Genomic DNA, 18,183 nt, shown 5'->3' on the forward strand with positions numbered 1-18,183 from the left:
ATAAGGTATTATTATTTAAAGTTTTATATGCTTGTGTATTATATATCCTAAAAGCTGTGTTATCTGGCACCAGAAAACTCTAGAAACTGGTATTTCTGATATGCTCCAATCAACCAACCAAACCAACACCAATGTTATTTAAATTCAGTCATAGTATTCACAGTATCAAGATGTTTTGAAAAAGCCTGGAGGAAATACAGTTATTGTCATCTCATAATTTGACATCTAAGGAAAATTAACTGAAAAAATAAAGTAAATTCTTTCCCCAAAATTTCATATAATTTCTAAAATGACAGACATGTCAAATACAGGGTATGCAGTTTTAACCTTTAAAATCCCATTGAGACTTTTGGAATACCCTGTATAAAGTTTTATTAATAAAATAAGAAGCTAGGTAGAGGTAATTGTGAAAAACACTAAAGCAGTTAGTGGAAGGCATTTATTAAAAGAATCAAGCTGAGGGGCATTGAATTATTTTTTTATTCTGAAATTATAGATTTGTTAACTAACTTAATAAACTTGGTACAAATATTTCTCTACCCCTCAGAGTTAGAATTACAATTTACATATGTTGTACAGGTAGAAAGAAGCTTCAGAAATTCTTTTAAAGGCTTAATATTTGCTATCCTTACCTTTGATCTCTTTTCTCCATTAATAATTCCACCCTCTCACCCTTCTTATTCCAGGCTCGTCCTGTCTTCCCTTCCTCTAAACTAAATGATACAGGGACAACTTAAAAATTGACATTTCTATTGCATTTTAACTTTAAAAAAAAATTCTTTCCAGTTGTCACACATGGTAATCTATAGATACTATGATATTCCAACTCTTTAGTTAACTAGATCTTGTTTTATTCTCAGCATGCTGGATAACAAAACTTTTATTGGATGTTAGCTATACTTTTATATCTGGAGAAGAGTTGCAATTTATCATGGTTTGTCATTATTAAACCTCTGTGTTGTTTATTTTAAGGTATGATGAATGGGTGAAGGCTGACAGGATAATCTGGCCTTTGGACAAAGGTGGACCAAAGAGAAAACAGAAGAAAAAAACTAAAGTAATGTCTATAGATTAGTATCTGTAATAACATCAACTTTTTATTAAGATGTATTAACAAACTTGTAGCTCATCCTTTAGTACATGTTATTTTCAGATACTTACTGAGACTTGTCACCTATGCAAACATTTTCAGCATAGAAATTATATATCTAGATCTAGACATTCTCCTGACTCAATTCTCATCTGCCTAATGGACATATCAATCTGGATCTCCCATAGATATCTCAAGTTCATTAGGTCCAAAAATGAAATCACTGCCACTAGTATGAGTTACCCCCTCATGCTAACCCCCTCTTTTTTCTGTATTTTCTCTTTTGAGAACACCACCATCTTTCCAGTCATTTAAATTTACGGTTGTGGCTTTTTCCCACCTCTCTATCTCACCCTATACATCAAGTCAGTTGACAAATTTTGTTGAATTTACCACCAAGGCCTTCTCATTAATTCTTTTTTCTCTACTACAACTATCTTAGATCACATTCTTCATCTATTCTATTAGATCACAACCTTCATCTATTCTATTGCAATAACCTTCTAATTGGTCCCTCAGCCTCGTCTAGTCTATTTCCCACCCAGATTACCAAACCGATTCTAAAGCTGAAATCTAAATATTGTTATTCACATGCTCAGTAAGCACCTTTGTATCTTGATGATCAAATTAAAACTTCTTTGGCTTGAAAATGCCTTCATGATTTCCAGACTTCTTCCCTCTCTCTCTCTCTTTCACTCACTAAACAAGGTTTCTTGCTGTTCTTTGCATAAACCATTTTATGGCTTTGTACATTCTCTCCCTTATAACTGAAATATACACCTGCTTCTTAGAATCTCTAGTTTCCTTGAAAACTAAATTCAAACATTACTTTCTCTATGACACCTCCAATTGCTAGTGCTTCCATCCTCCAATTGCTAGTGCTTCCATCCAAATGTGTATGTAAATATATAAAAACATAGTTATATAAAATATGTAATATATAAATCATGTAAAAGCCACACAAGAGAGACGATCATTTCTAGACTCTGCTGCCATCATCTGTTTTCTGAAGTTCACTGTATACACATTTATCACACAAGCTGAAAGACCTGATTAACACTGTTCCTGTTCCAAAGTCCTACCTTATGTAAGGAAATCCAGCCTTCCTTCTGTAATATTCTGGTTAGCTTTCTGGAGGTCTTTGGACCACGAGAATAGCCAGGGATAATGTCCAAATTCTTTATTGTCTCCTTCACAGTCTGTCTCCTTGCCTGGGGCCCAGGCTAGCTTTCTGAAGGCCCTTCAGACAGGCCTTGGTCTGAGTGGGGGAAGAAGAAGGAGAGCCACCAGGAGCCTGCTCAAAGATGGAATGTCTCTCATCCAGTCCTTGTTGGCTCTTGTAGAATTCAATTATTAAGTACTAAGTACATATACTGAACTAGAGAACTGTTAATCACCATGCTAAACTAGATAACCATTGTAAATTCCTCTGAGTTAACACTTTGTTTCAAGTATACTTTTCTAGAATTCTGGCCCATTACATCCTTCAAATACTCTTATTTCCCATTTCTTCAGTCACTTCAATTCTCACGCCTACTCTCTGTCTCAATCACAGAAATAGTTCTCTCTTTAATCGTTTCTATGATTGAAAATTCTGAAACATTTTTTCTTTTCATAACCTTTTATTAGTTTACCTTTCCTTATACTTTCCTTATCTTTTTTTGGGGGGGGGGGGCGGGGCGGAGTGGTCCTCATCTTGTCCTGTTTCCTTCACACCTCAATTCTTCCCTAGGCCATCACCCTTGTTCTGGATACACTTTACTCTTTCCCATTTTTTACCTTCCACTTGACTAATTTAACTCTGTATTGCATTCTCTACTATTGAGTCTTTTTTTTTTTTTTTATCCTATTGCTATTTATGCCTTTCCAGACATTCACCCTGGATTATTCTTACTATGGCCCTTCTCGGCTTTTATATGCTAATAAACTAAGGTGGAGGTAGTTAAACAGTTAACCAGGGCTACTACATTTCTATGTTCTCTGATCTCAAGTAGACTCAAATGGACTCAAGGCAGTCCTGTTATTCCTTCCATATAGATTCTTTGTCTCTTTCCACACAACAGCTATTTCAAACTTCTTCTGTTTAGTAACTTCTTGTTGCTACTCAGTCCTCATGCCATTTTACCTGAGATTTTGCCTCATACTTTCTGAGAAAATAATGCCCATTTGCTGTGAGCTTCTTCCTCCTCTCTTCATCTGACAGCCCTTTTATATCATCCTTTTTTTTTCTTTACTCAAAAGAATCTGATGAAGAGGTAGCCCTTTCCTTGATAAGGCCAGCCTCTATATTTACTCTTCAGTCTTCCAATAGGTTCATCCCACTATTATCCCCACTATCTAATCTTCAGCCCTTTACTTTTGGTTCCTTCTTTTTGCCCTCATTGTCTATAAACAGACAAGTCTCCCCTAATCTTAAAAAATCCTTTATTGTACCCACAAACCCAACAAGCCATTGTTCTATAACTCTTCCCCCCTTCTCAGACAAATTCCTTGGAGAAATCTGTTTATACTCATTGCTTTTAGTTCCTCCTTATTTTTCTAAATACTTTACAGACTACTCTCTAACTTCATCACTGAACTGAAATTGTCCTTTCCAAAGTCAACATTTAGCAAAACTACTTAATTGCAAAATCTGATGACATTTTCTTAGTCCTTATTCTTCTTAACATCTCTTCAGCATTTGATATTATTAACTACTTTTTTTTCTGTTTCCCTCAGTTTTGATCCACTTTTTGTCATTTTTCTTTACAATCATCATCCATAACAAACTTCTTGACTGAAGGTATTCCCCAAGGTTCCATTCTGTACCATCTTCTCTCTCAACATTCTCTTTTGATGAGTTCATCTACTTCATCAAACATATGTTTGATCCTTATCTCTATGCCAATAGCTCCCAGGTCTATATATTCAAGTCATTTTTGCAAGGTACAATCCCTTGTCACCAATTGCCTCCTGGGAAATTGAGTTAGAGAGCTTATATCTATCTCAATCTCTGTATTTCCCAAACAAAACTCATCATCTTTTTTTTTTTTTAAATAGCTTTTTATTTACAAGTTATATGCATGGGTAATTTTACAGCATTGACAGTTGCCAAATCTTTTGGTCCAATTTTCCCCCTCTTTCCCCCCAACCCCTCCCCTAGATGGCAGGATGACCAGTAGATGTTAAATATATTAAATTATAAGTTAGATTCACAATAAGTATACTTGACCAAACCGTTATTTTGCTGTACAAAAAGAATCGGACTCTGAAATATTATACAATTAGCTGTGAAGGAAATCCAAAATGCAGGCACGTGAAAATATAGGGATTGGGAATTCAATGTAATGGTTCTTAGTCATCTCCCAGAGTTCTTTTGCTGGGCATAGCTGGTTCAGTTCATTACTGCTCCAGTGGAATTGATTTGGTTCATCTCATTGCTGAAGATGGCCAGGTCCATCAGAATTGATCATCATGTAGTATTGTTGTTGAAGTATGTAATGATCTCCTGGCCCTGCTTGTTTCACTCAGCATCAGTTTGTGTAAATCTCTCCAGGCCTTTCTGAAATCATCCTGTTGGTCATTTCTTACCGAACAATAATATTCCATAATATTCATATACCACAATTTATTCAGCCATTTTCTAGTTGATGGGCATCTACTCAGTTTCCAAAAACTCATCATCTTTTCCCCTAAATCCATTCTTGCTGTAAACTTTGTCATTTCTCTAGACCACAGCTTCTTAAACTTTTTCTACTCACAACTTCTTTTTGCCTGAGAAATTTTTATGTGACCTTGGTGTATAGGCATATAAAATAGGTTTACAGAGCAGATATTTACTGATAATAAATCATAATTTCCCATTCCCCCACATTCATTTACACAACCTCCTTTAAAATTTCCACCCACCGTTTAAGAATTTTGTTCTAGAGAGTACCACTATCCTTTCAGTCATGCAGGCTGATTATTTTAGTGAGATTATTATCTTTTCAGTCTTACTCTATATAAGTTAGGAAATTTTCTTGTATCTACTTCAATAACCTCTCTTGAATTGGTTCCCTTTTCTTAATTCAGATCGCCACCAGACTTATTCAGGATCTTAACACCTTTTCCCTAGATTGTTAACAGTTGCTTCTAATTGGTCAGTTAACTCAAATCTCTCCCCTTTCTAATTCATATTACTGTTAAACTGATTTTCCTAAAGCACAAGTCTGACAACATCATTCCAGTTACCTAGTAAACTCTTAATTGGTCCTTAATTTTTACCTCTGGAATAAACTGTAAATCCATTTGTTGCATTTAAAGTTTCCCACAATTTGGGTCCAACCTGTCTTTCTAGCTTTGTTGCAAACCATTGCAAACCAATAAAACTGATAACTACTTAAGTGATAATCTTATTTTCTGTCTCTTGACCTTTGTACGTGATTATCTCCATGTTTACAGTGAGCTCTCATCAATTTTCAAAATTCCTAATTTGTTTCAAGGTTATAAGATTTTTCTGATTCCTTCTCCCTTCTTTACTTCCCCTTTCCTAGCTATAATGATTTCCCCTGACTCACTCTATATTTATAAGTTATTGAGATCAGGGAATATTTCATTTTTGTTCAGTTCTTAATACAGAACCTGGCTCATAGTCAAGTTAGTACTTATTGATTGCCCATATAGCTCTTTGACATAAATATCTTTTGACTGGAGTTGAAGAGGAGCTAAAAAAGAATGTTATAACTAAAATATATATTACTTCAGGAAGGTGGCAGTCATGATCTCTGAGGTAAACTTTTGATATACTTTAGGATAATATTTAACTGAAAAAGATATTTTCAAGTTTAAAATAGTCTTTAAGTGATTTTTTTTTTCCCATGCAAGTATTGCGTTAGGTTGCTGTAGATAGTTGGAAATAGACTTTTATATAGTATTCCTTGTAAAATATTTTCTTTTATGGTCTTTTTCTGTGTCTATTTTCCATAGGGACTAATAGGATAAAATTTGCATGAAAAGTGCCAGTTTCAAAATGTTATCCTAATAGAACTTTTTTGTTGTTACATAGAATAAAGAAGACAGTGAAAAGGATGAGAAAAAAGAAGAAGAGAGACAAAAGTCAAAACGTGGACGTCCTCCTCTGAAGTCCACCCTTCCATCAAATATGTCTTACAGTGTGTCTAAGTCTCCAAATATTGAAGGGAAAGTGAGTGCCCGAACTGCACGAAGCAGTTTACCAGACAGCTCACCTCTGGCAAATGGAATGGAAGGTACAGTATTTTAATAATGCAATTAATTCTTTTTCCAGTCAGTTATATAAATAGTAAAATCTCAGTGATTCCAGATTTTTTTTAAACTGTAAATCTCAATTTTAAAGAGCAAAGTCTTAAAAAAAATGCTGGTTTTATTGTAACATTTAAGCTTACAAAAACTGAGTGATTCTTTTGCTTCTAATAAACTGCTCATATATTTTTTTCTTTACTTTATCCAAATGGATATATTAGTTTAGAAACATAAGCAAGAGGGGGAAAACTAACTCTTTAAACTTTTTCCTTTAAAACAGATTTCTAAGAAAAGGACATAATAGGTTTTGTGTATTTTTAATCTGTTTATTTAAATTTCATCAGGGTTTATGTTCCTTGTTGTCAAGGTTCTTTTAAAAATGTTTTACATTGTAAATTAACTGGTATATTACTTTATCACTTAAGATTTATCATCACTGACTCTACCAGTTTATTTTGACTTTATTCTAAAAAGAACCACTTAATCAGTGAGAAAAGATTGCCAGTTTTTTTAACCTGTTGACTAAAGAACTAATTTTAAAATTTGATAACTAATTTTGATTAGCTTTGCTTACTATAGATATATAATTCCTTTGATTCAAAAAAAAAAAGAGCTATTATCAATCAGATATTAAAACATTGAAAAACCATAACTAATAAATGTTGTTCATTATCTATTGAATTAGATTCAGAACATCTTGCTAATATGCTGAGGAATAAAAAGCCCAATGTTAGTTATGTCTTTGGATATGATAAGTGATATTACATCCTAAATCAGGATTTTTCAAAACAAAAGTCCTCCACAACTATAAGTAACTACTGCATATGCATTGATTTTATACTACTACATTTAATTGAAGTTTATATTGTTAGTATGTTAGAAGTTTGTATGTTAGTATGAAGTTTGTGTTGAAAATTCTCCTTCACAGAAATTTCCAGCCTTTTTTATAACATTATCTTTCCTCCATAGACTCTGCTTCTTCTGATAGTGAAATTGAAGATACTTCAGATAAAAATTTGGTGAATGAAGAATTTTCTCCAGAGATTTTAGAAGAACTTGAAAAAAGTGAAAAATTGATTGATGATAAGACAGAAGAAGAAAATCCAAAATTTCCATGTGTGTTAAAAGAAAATGATAGGACTCAAGTACAGTCTTTAGAAACCCTGAAGTTGGAAGTTGAAGAAAGTGAACAAATAGTGCAAATTTTTGGAAACAAAACAGAGCAAGTAGAAGAAATTAAGAAAGAAACAGAAAAATCTCCTAAAGCTAAAGGGAGAAAAAACAAGACAAAAGATCTTTCTTTGGAGACTATAAAGATTTCTCCACTGAGCCAGGATGAAGCAAGAAGTGAATCTTACATAGAACCCCTTAATCTAGAAGTTTCTTCTTTAGAAAGTAAAGATTTTTCCTCTACTACCGAAGATGAAATGGACTCATGCTCAAAAGAAAAAAAATTAAAGAGGAAAATACCAGGACAATCATCACCAGAGAAAAAAATTCGAATTGAGACTGAAATGGAAGTGCCAGCTCTTGTGTCTGAAGAACGAACCAGTGATTCTATCATATCTGAGGAATTTAAGGAATTAAATTCTGAAGAACAGCCTGAATTAGAACATGAGGAAATGCCATCATTGATAGCAGAGTCGGAGCCACCAGTTCAGGACCTGGCCACTGAAAATTTTGACTTTCCAAATGCTAAAGAAAGTGAGAATGTTACAGTAAAAGAAGAGGAAGAAGATATTATGCCCCTAATTGGACCAGAAACTTTGGTTTGTCATGAAGTAGATCTCGATGACTTGGATGAGAAGGATAAGAATAGTGCTGATGAGGCAGGCACAGATATACCTGACCCTGTCAGCCCTGTTCCCAATCCTCCTGCCTTGCCCCCTGCTGCACCACCTGGCTTTTCTGCTGCTTCCCCACTTGCTCTCAGTCAAGAGGAGTCTCGAAGTATCAAGAGTGAAAGTGATATAACAATCGAAGTTGACAGTGTGGCTGAAGAGTCTCAAGAAGGCCTCTGTGAGAGCGAGTCAGCCAATGGATTTGAAGCCAGCACTACATCAAGCACTTGTAGCGTGACTGTCCAAGAAAGAGAGATCAGAGACAAAGGTGGGTGTTTTCTGGGGATGTGTGATCTGTGTGCTAGACAATTCTTTTGACTTTTTCACCTGTGACGTATGAGAATATTTTAAAATAAAATCTGTTCCTTTCATTGGCATTTGGTTTTCTAAAACACATTTTCAAAGACATGTGGTGATTAACAACTGTATAATGGAATAAAGATTGATGCTTAATAGGTGCATTTTTTTTAAAATCTTACTTTAGGCCAGAAAAGGCAAAGTGATGGAAATGGTGGATCATTAGCAAAAAAACAAAAACGTCCACCAAAGCGAACAAGTGCTACCATCAAAAATGAAAAGAATGGAGCAGGTAGGAACCCTCTTACTGTTTGTCTTAGTGTAAAATACACTGGCTTTTTCACTCATTCTTCCTACTTGTAGTTTCTTCCTTTATATAGATGTCACATTTTCAGGATGATTAATTTGTCATTGTTGTGTGCTTCTGTTTAGTTTTTCCTTTTATTTTTAATTTAGCTCTGTAGTTCACATTTTGAAAGTATTAAAGTCATTAAAATTATATTGTCAGCTTCCTCTTTCCACTTTTTTCTTTTTTGTAATAATTTAATATTAGCCAAACATACCCTTCAGAAATATTAAATGAAAGTAATTTTAAAAGGAGTTTTATTTGTCATTAAATTTAAATTTTTGAATGAGGATTTTAAATTTTCATTAGGAGAGTAAGTTTCTAAGGTCCACAAGATTACAGTAATTTTTCAAATATAAGGAAATTTCTCTCATGAATGAGGCTCCAACACAAGTCTATATACATTATAGGTAAATTGAAGAGTAATTTTCCTGATATTAAACTTTTTATGTGAGCAGACTATATTTACATTCTCTTTGGAGTTGTAGTTTGGGGAAAGGATAATTTAGATATTTTACATTTGGTTATAGAGGTGATTTGATAACATTTAAAATTATGTTCGAAATATAGACATTTGATTAATAGAGGTGATTAGATAACATTTTAGAAATATGTTGAAATGTTTTATAGAAATATAAAAACTTAAAATTCTTGAAAAATAGTTTTATATGAAGAGTCATAACTTTAGAGTTTTAATTTTTTTTCCTTTTTTGCTTTAGAGTATAGCACTTTGGGGGATTTTTATATTAATGATTAAAATGAGTATTACTGACTATAATTTTAAATCTGATATACAGAGGTTTTAATTGCATTTGACCTATAGTAACTTAAAGGCAAAGATATTTACCTATTATGACATCTTTCATTTATTTCTAGCCATTAAGAAATATTTGCAATATTATTGTATTTCATTATGTGGTAGGAACTGGGGAGAGTAGGCTATTTTAATGTTTGTGATAACTTAGGGTACCTCTTTTGGTAGCTAATTTTACTTCCAGGAAGTAGCACTTGAGAAAAGAACATATTTTTTCAGAGAACATATTTTATTTATTTCCATATACATAGTTAAATATAAATGGTTTTAAATGTTATTGGGAAAGTTTAATTTGGTCCTTCAGAAAGACTTTACAAAAGGGGCTAAATGAATTAAAAATACTATTGTTACTATTGATAATATAGATTAACAAAATATAATGAAAACCACATTGAGGGCTTTTATCAGCACTCAAAACTATAATGCAAAGCACTATCTCCTTGCCAATTTAATGCTATGTCATTTTAAAAATAAATATAATTCAGATTCTTATTTTATTTTTGTTACTTGAGGAAAGTGCTATCTTTGGCCTTTATTCAGTGATCTTGTTAATTCACTATCCATTTTTCCTATCTCTGCTTTGAACACATGAGATATTGTCAACAGCCTCTCATGGGATTCTTTCTCTTGTTATAGGACAAAGCAGTGATAGTGAAGATCTTCCTGTCCCAGACAGTACAAGTAAATGTACACCAGTAAAACACATACATGTGGCAAAGCCCCCAAAGCTTGCTCGATCTCCAGCAAGAATGATGTCGCCTCACATTAAAGATGGAGACAAGGACAAACACCGAGACAAGAATCAAAATTCATCCCCTAGAGCATATAAATGGAGTTTTCAACTTAGTAAGAAACATTTAAAAAGCATTCATCCAAGAATCTTAACAAATTCAGTAATATAGTTTTCTTGTGAATAATCATTATTTATGAACCTAAAAGCTTGTGCCTTCCTGTATGTGCTTTATTTTATATATATATATATATATATATATATATATATATATGGTTTTTTTTTTTATGGTGACTTAAAGATGATCCTTAGCTAGAGAATGAGACATTCATTGCATATATAGCTGAAAAGCCCAAGCATACCATTTTTGTGGACTGGGCAATTATAATAGACCAAAAGAGGCAGTATAATGTGGTGGTCAGTTAACATCATACAAGGAAATCTAGGTTCAATTCCTGCTGCTGATAAATACTGACTGTCTAAAGCCGGGGAGTTACTCTTTATATCCTAGGCAATGCCAAGACATTAAATTGCTTATCTATTTTGGCAGATTTCCTTGTAAGACCTGTATATTGATGAAATCACACATCTACACTAAAAAATACGTAACAGTGATAATCTGCTATTTGAGAAAAGAAAATTCATACATTTGTTAATTATTTTGTGTTCATGATTATTGGCTTAAGTTTAGTATAATAATTTATAATAACTAACATTGTATTTATTTCAACTGCTGAATTGAATTATTGTATCTTCTTTTGTAAACTGTTTTTCCTCTCAAGAAATTTTTCTTTCTTTTTTTTTTTCTAGATGAACTAGACAATATGAACAGTACAGAGAGGATCTCTTTTCTACAAGAAAAATTGCAGGAAATAAGAAAATATTATATGTCACTGAAGTCAGAAGTAGCAACTATAGACAGAAGGAGAAAAAGATTAAAAAAGAAAGATAGAGAAGGTAATTGTTATCCAGAGTTCCTCCTTTTATTGCCCTTCTAATTCATATTGTATTTGTAAAATAATTTTGGGTGGTGATTTAGTAAGCTAGAAATAGATTGCCTTTTGGCCATTTTAGTTCTTGCTGTTTTAGCCATTTTGTTGTGATTGTTGATGTAAATGGGTCATAATCTTGGATTCAGCGGAGTAAGTCACTTAAAAGCAACACATTGGGTAAACACTGAATTTTAAAGCATTTAGATGTTTTCATGAAGGCAAGTTACTCATTATGAAAAAAACTTGCTTCAAAATTCATTGATCAAATATTTCGTCAAGATTTATGGTAGGTAAAAACACAAGTAAAATAGTCTTTTGCCTTATAGAAGTCCACTACAGAATAAAAGAAAAAAAATCCCTTCAAGTAATAACATAATCTAACGCAGCAAGCATTTACTAATAAGCATCTATTCTGTGTCAGACACAACTAGGCCCCTAGGGTTATAATAACAAAATAAGGAAAAGCCTTTGCTCTCAAGAAACCTATGGTCTGACATGGATACAGACCATAGGTTTCTTGAGAGCAAAGGCTTTTCCTTTGTATGTATATCCACTGACATGGATACAGTATGTACATAGATAAGCATGATGTACACTTTTACAGATATTAATTATAGCATAATTATAAATTCTAGCAATATGTCTGCTCAGTCTTAGAACATAAAAATCCATGACTAGTTACTTGGCCGTTAAGTGGCAGATTCTCTGATTATCAATCAGCCCATGAAGTAAGAATATAAAGTAACCCTGATCCTTTCATGCTCATATCCATTCTTTTGGTGATTAGCAGTGTTGGAAAAGGGTCAAAGCAAAGAGTAGAAATTTTAAACTGTAAAATTTGATATATCTGTTGCTATCCTATGTGTATGTATGTATATGGTGACCAAGGCTTTAGGCACATTTGGAAAAAAATGGATTACCATTATATCAGTAAAGCTAGAAAGCAAAAGGAAGTTTAATACAAATTGAAGGATGGCAACAATATCAGAGTTTCCCCTTGGAAAAGGAGATAAAGGAATTGACCTTATTATGCATTCAAAGACAACAAGAAACATCATTTCATGGGACATTTGGTCTTATCATATTGTAAGACTTGTTTGTGATAACTAATTGCAAAAAAGATCATCATGAATTTAATATAACTTCTATATCAACATCTTTTGCAGGAATGAGTTAGAGAAATTCTATACAGAATTAAATAAAATCCTTTAGATTCAATAAAAATATATTTTGCCTGCTCAGTGATTTTGATGTCCCTAATGCAGTTAGAGAAGCAAAATTACATCGAGAGGTTCAAACAATGTTTATATAGCTTGGACTCAAGCTCTTTTCACCATCCTAGTTGGTTCACAGTTGACTGAAAGATGTAGAATATATAAGATAACACTTTTTGTTTGATTCAATAGAGCAGTGTCCTCCTTTAAAGACTTTTCTTCAGTTAATTGTCTTTTGTGCATATGTTTGAATTGTTCAGGATTCTGAAGGTCAAAGAACAGAAATAACTTTTACCTTCAAATCACTAATATAAAATCAGCCATAAAACAGGAAGATAGGTGATTGAAAGATAAAATTCATCAGTGAGAAACAGGTGAGGCCAAAGATTTGTAGACTACTAAGTAGCCTTCCTACCCATATATTAAGAATACTTTTTTCAAAAAGAAAGTCAAGACAACAGTGAACAGCAAATAATCTCACAAAAAGTAAAATTTTATTTTAACTGACAGGAAATTAGTCATTACTGCTGTAGGAGCCATTCCTAAATCAGTTATCTATTTATAATACAACCACTTCTTAGACTACAGATCAAAATTAATTTGAAAAAATGGAAGAATTAAAACAAGAAAGAGATATATAGCATGCTATTAAAATATTCCTAATTTGACTTATTTTAAAAACTTTTTATAGTAAATTATCTGAGTTGGATGGAGGAGTAGTTATGGACACTGCATGATTAAAAATTTCTTAAAGAAGTTTAAGCACTATAATTCAATTGCCAGCAAAATCTTATCTGCTGAGACAGATGCCAACAAAGGCAGTACCACTTTAGAATATGAACTTAGTTTGTTAAATTTTACTGAATTGGAATAGTGGAAAATCATGAGGATTATCATCTCATAAAACATTAAGCTGCATTGGAAACCAAAGGAAGTTTAAAAATAGATTAATAAGAGATCCAATTAAGCAAAGTCATCCTGAAGATATTTCAGAGTTTATCTAGAAGGAGAATGATGATAAAGGAAAATGTCTATGAAGATGTTATGATCTACTTTTCTACTACCTTCAAGGACAGTGGAGCTGACAATGTTTAGTTTCAGTATCCGAGTTCCAAGGTTGCCAAATTAGAAGAAAATGGAAATGAAATTTTTTTAAAATAATTGCAGAAATATCCGGACTAGACCAAATATTCAAAGGGAGATCATCCTGGAAGTAAAATAATCTTGAGGACTTTTGAGGGATGGAAAGGAAAAAGGAAATATAAAGTTGGAGGTAATAGGGAGCTAATGGAGTTTATGGAGTAAGACAGTGACATGCTTTGAATTGCATGTTAAGGTCAGTTTGACGTTAAGTGGAAGGGTGAACTGTATCAAGAGACAAAATTAAAATAATGAGTAACTAGGAAGGCTATTTTAATAGTCCAAGTATGAATACTGATACCAGGTTGGTGGCATATCAAAATAGAGAAAATGTGTGTGTGTGTGTGTGTATTTGACAGGTTACAAAGACAGAATTGTTAGAACTTGGAAAGTAATTACATATGAGAGATGAGAAACAGTGAAAAGTTAAGACACCTAGGTTGTGAGCCTAGTTAACCAGGAGGAGTAATACCCTCAGCAATAACAAAGAAGTTAAATTATGGGTGGGGGTGAGAGTCTAATTTTGCATATGCTGATTTTGAGATTTATGGAACATCAGTTTTCTGTTGGAGAAGTGAGACTAGAAATCTGGAGACAGATTAGGACTGGACAAATAGATCATAGAGATAATAATTGAATTCATGGGCATTAACGATAATGACTAAATGAGATAGTATAGAGACCAAATGCAGAATCTTGGGTGACACCCCTGGTTAATAGGCCTGACTTAGCTGAATAGTCAATCATGTAGAATGAAAAGGAATTATCAGGCAAGAGACAAATCAGAAAAGAAAGCAACTAATAATATAACTGTCAACCCATATGCCTATTTTCCTATCCCTAGCATAAAAGCCATGTTCATTGGTACAAACTTGAGTGAAAGGTGTAGAACATACAAGATAGCACTTTTTGTTTGATTGAGTAGAGCAGTGTCCTTCTTTGTGGACTTTTCTCCAATTGTCTTCTGTGCATATGTTAGAATCGCTCAGGATTCTGAAGATCAAAGAACAGTCATGCTTACTTTTAGATCACTAATATGAAATGAGCCATAAAACAGGGAGATATGTGATTATTGTCACTGTTTTAGAGGATACCCAGCACAGCATTTAAATGAAAATGGGATTCCTCATAGAAGGTGAGGTCCTCCTCTACTCATGTTTTTTTAATAGTATTGTGATACTTGCATCAAGTCCGAGAACACTGTCGAACCTTCTCTTTGACATCCAAGAATTCTAAGTGTATGTAAAACATTTTCTAAACTACAGTATACAGTTGGGTGGACTATCCATAGAGCTGAAGAGCTCTTTTTTTTGCACTATGGACAAACATTACAAAGGAATAGTGATCTAAGCTCAGAATTCAACATTTGGATGAGAATGACCAATACTACTTTTTGGAAAATTGAACAGTTAATTACTCCCTATTTCTCATAATAAAAAAGTTCTATTTAAAAAAAAAAAAACTTTAAATTATGCTAGTCATTTTGTATGGCTACAAACCATGAAATGCCACAGTCTTCAAAGATATGAAATTTTACCCAAAGGGCAATGAAGAGGGAATAGTGATCATAGTGATGCTAAAATTTTCCACATGATGAATTATGCCATACAGATAATGTAAGAACATCATCACAGGACATATATGCAGAGCGGAAAGAAAATGGAATGATAACATAATAAGTATGAGAGAGAATTGATAGATGTATTCATGCATACTAATATCTATTCACATTTATGAGACCATGGGCTTACTTGGTGTACAGTTAATTACACAGCTATCATATGAATAGTGATTAGTACCATGAGTAGTAGAAAGTAACAGATAAGATGAGGGAAAGTTAGTTCTGACTTTCTTCTTAGGAAGATGAAACTTTTGAAGTGGGCTGCAAAGGAGTTGTAGAAATTCAACAGGCTGAAGAAATAATATAAACAACAGCAAAGAGGAAGGAGAAGAAGGAATGTAAAAGAAGTAGTAGTGGTAAAAAGGAAGAATAACATTATGAAATATTTCTTAGTACCTTTTTGGATCTATGTATAATTTTTAACTAACTTGCACCATTCCTAAATGCAGTGAGTGTCATTAAATAGCACCAAATAAACTACTTTCCTGTAACATTTTGTTACTTTTTTATATAAGATTTTTCTCAACCAAAATCCAAATACCACCACCCCCTTGCAAAATTCTCTGAAAATTTACGCAAAGTCACTTCATATGCAGCATTTTTAAAAAGTTCTTATTGGTTGAAGTATTTTACATGTTTAGAAATTTATTTTAATTTAACATTAAAAAATTTCTTGGTTGTTTTAAGTTTCTCTTTTTTATTCCACAGTGTCTCATGCAGGGGCCTCAATGTCATCTGCTTCATCAGACACTGGAATGAGTCCATCATCATCATCTCCCCCACAAAACGTGCTTGCTGTAGAATGCAGGTGATAAATACTTTCTCTGCCTTCCCAGCAGTTTGCTGCCATGGACATAAATCCTTAAACCCTGAAATACAACCACAGAAAGCACTCAACTGGTTTAACATTGCCAAGTATATCCTGTACACTTTTCCACTGCTGGATTGTATCGTTTTCCCCTTCCTCTCCCTCCACCCTTTTTTTTGTTTTTGTTTTTTTTCCTTTCTGTTGCAAAAAAAGAAAAATAAGCTGATTGATAATTGAAGGTTAGGCAATCTGCCATATTTGTCGTCATTTTTCCCCTTAATATTTGTTTATGTTTTTGTTGATACAGAGAAAGGGCACTTAGCAAATTTAAATTGTCTAACAAAGTTTTCAGGTGTTTTATAGAAATCATAGACAAGCAAGTGCACACAAACATCAAAATACTATCCAGCTGAATAGTTACTGCTGCACTTTCACCAAGATATATTTAATTCTTGGTGAGTAGTTTTTTGTTTTGTTTTTGTTTTTGTTTTTTGGTTCTTTTGTGTGGAAGCACTTGCTATACAGAACTGCCAAAGTATGTGTTCAGCAGTGTGCCCAGTTTTAAAGGTGTAAATGGGACAAAATAAATTGTGAAAGGAAGTGTAGTTGACTGAAAACTACCGTTGTAATAAGTCTTCCACTTTTTATAGGATTTTTGAGCACACAATTATGCAAATATTTTAATGTTTATTAATGTTTACAGTGGAATTGTGAATAAGTTTTCAGTGGACTATCTTATTCCTTGACAAAAATATTTTGTCTTTTTTCTATGTAATTTCAGAGTTTTTATTTTGTTACAAAAAGACAAAAATGAAATATATAACAACAATGAAGTTATTTAACAAGATTTCTAAAGCTGAAATTTTTGTGTAAAATAAGGTATTATCTTGCAACTTGTTAAATATATTTATTCAGACATTGGATGTTGTATTTTTATGTATTTTTTAAAATATTAATAAAATTGAAAAAAATAAAATTCTAGGTTAGTTCACTCTTTCGATTAAACATAACTCTCAGCTGTAACTCTTACAGGAGGTATCCAATAGCCTTGCCTGTATATGAAGTGGGTCTGTCTCTTAAAATCTTCATCAGTATAGAACTGTAATCAGGCATCTGGATTATTAAAATATGTCCTTGTTTTGAAACTTTGGCAGTCCTAGTACTTAAACTGTTTTGAGGATCAATTTTTTTTGGTTGCCCTTAAGATGCTATGTCACAGTTTTTATGTTTGCTATACTGCCGAATGAATTTATATCTCCCAAAGTTGAGATGCAACAATAAAGTAAAGCAACTATGTATGCTCTGTTTGTGGATTGTCCCACAAACTGATACATTTTGTAAATAATACTTCCAAAACCATGTATTTAAAAGTTTGCTTATACATTATGTATAAAAGTGATTTTTTTATCAATTTTTTATTCATGTTTGTACATTGAAAGGGGGTTTTTTAACCCCCTTTTCTGTGTTTAATATGCTGTAGAGTAATAACATAGATGCTCTAGACTGTATATCAGGATATTATGATTCACAACAACAAAAAGTCAGAGCTAAACACTAGTGATGGGGTAGCATTACTAAAATCGTTGTTTCTTGAAATTTCTTTCATCTTACCACATTGTGAACTTGTGATTCAGATTCCATTTTCGCAGAGAATTAAAAACAAAAAAATACTCTTGTAAAATGCACTTTTCTGTCTTTATTTAGCAAAGCAGAAGTATTTCAATGTAAAATAAAAATGGAGCTCAGTGAGCAGTATTAATAAAGGCTATGTTTTAAACATAGACTTTACATTCTCAGTTTTCATTAAATGATTAATTACTCTTTTAAGTGCCAGTAATTTACATTTGAGAAATCAAAATTTAGAAAGTTAAAGTTTTCAATATTACTTTATCCTTAAAACAAATAAAAACATTTATATTTTATGTGTAAAAAGGAAGTATAGATCATATCAGTTGGGAATTAGAAGCTAATAGTGAATTATTTGCAAAATACTTTGTCAATCTTGTTCACTAATAAGATTGATATGTGTGTGTGCATATATATATATAT

General features: G+C 32.7%; 1 protein-coding gene across 2 annotated transcripts in view; it reads left to right on the plus strand.

Annotated features, from left to right (window-relative positions):
• The window catches only part of ARID4A (AT-rich interaction domain 4A), an 82,909-nt gene extending 65,094 nt beyond the window's left edge, over positions 1–17,815 (plus strand). For both annotated transcript variants that reach the window (XM_051977743.1, XM_051977742.1), the window contains 7 exons: positions 973–1,057; positions 6,117–6,318; positions 7,301–8,440; positions 8,657–8,761; positions 10,266–10,475; positions 11,170–11,316; positions 16,035–17,815. In XM_051977743.1, the coding sequence (XP_051833703.1) occupies positions 973–1,057; positions 6,117–6,318; positions 7,301–8,440; positions 8,657–8,761; positions 10,266–10,475; positions 11,170–11,316; positions 16,035–16,138 (1,993 nt within the window). In that variant the 3' untranslated portion in view covers positions 16,139–17,815. The remainder of the gene's footprint in view (positions 1–972; positions 1,058–6,116; positions 6,319–7,300; positions 8,441–8,656; positions 8,762–10,265; positions 10,476–11,169; positions 11,317–16,034) is intronic.
• Positions 17,816–18,183: the final 368 nt, after the last annotated feature.

Source organism: Antechinus flavipes, chromosome 2 (assembly GCF_016432865.1).
Source record: "Antechinus flavipes isolate AdamAnt ecotype Samford, QLD, Australia chromosome 2, AdamAnt_v2, whole genome shotgun sequence".
Classification (NCBI taxonomy): domain Eukaryota; kingdom Metazoa; phylum Chordata; class Mammalia; order Dasyuromorphia; family Dasyuridae; genus Antechinus; species Antechinus flavipes.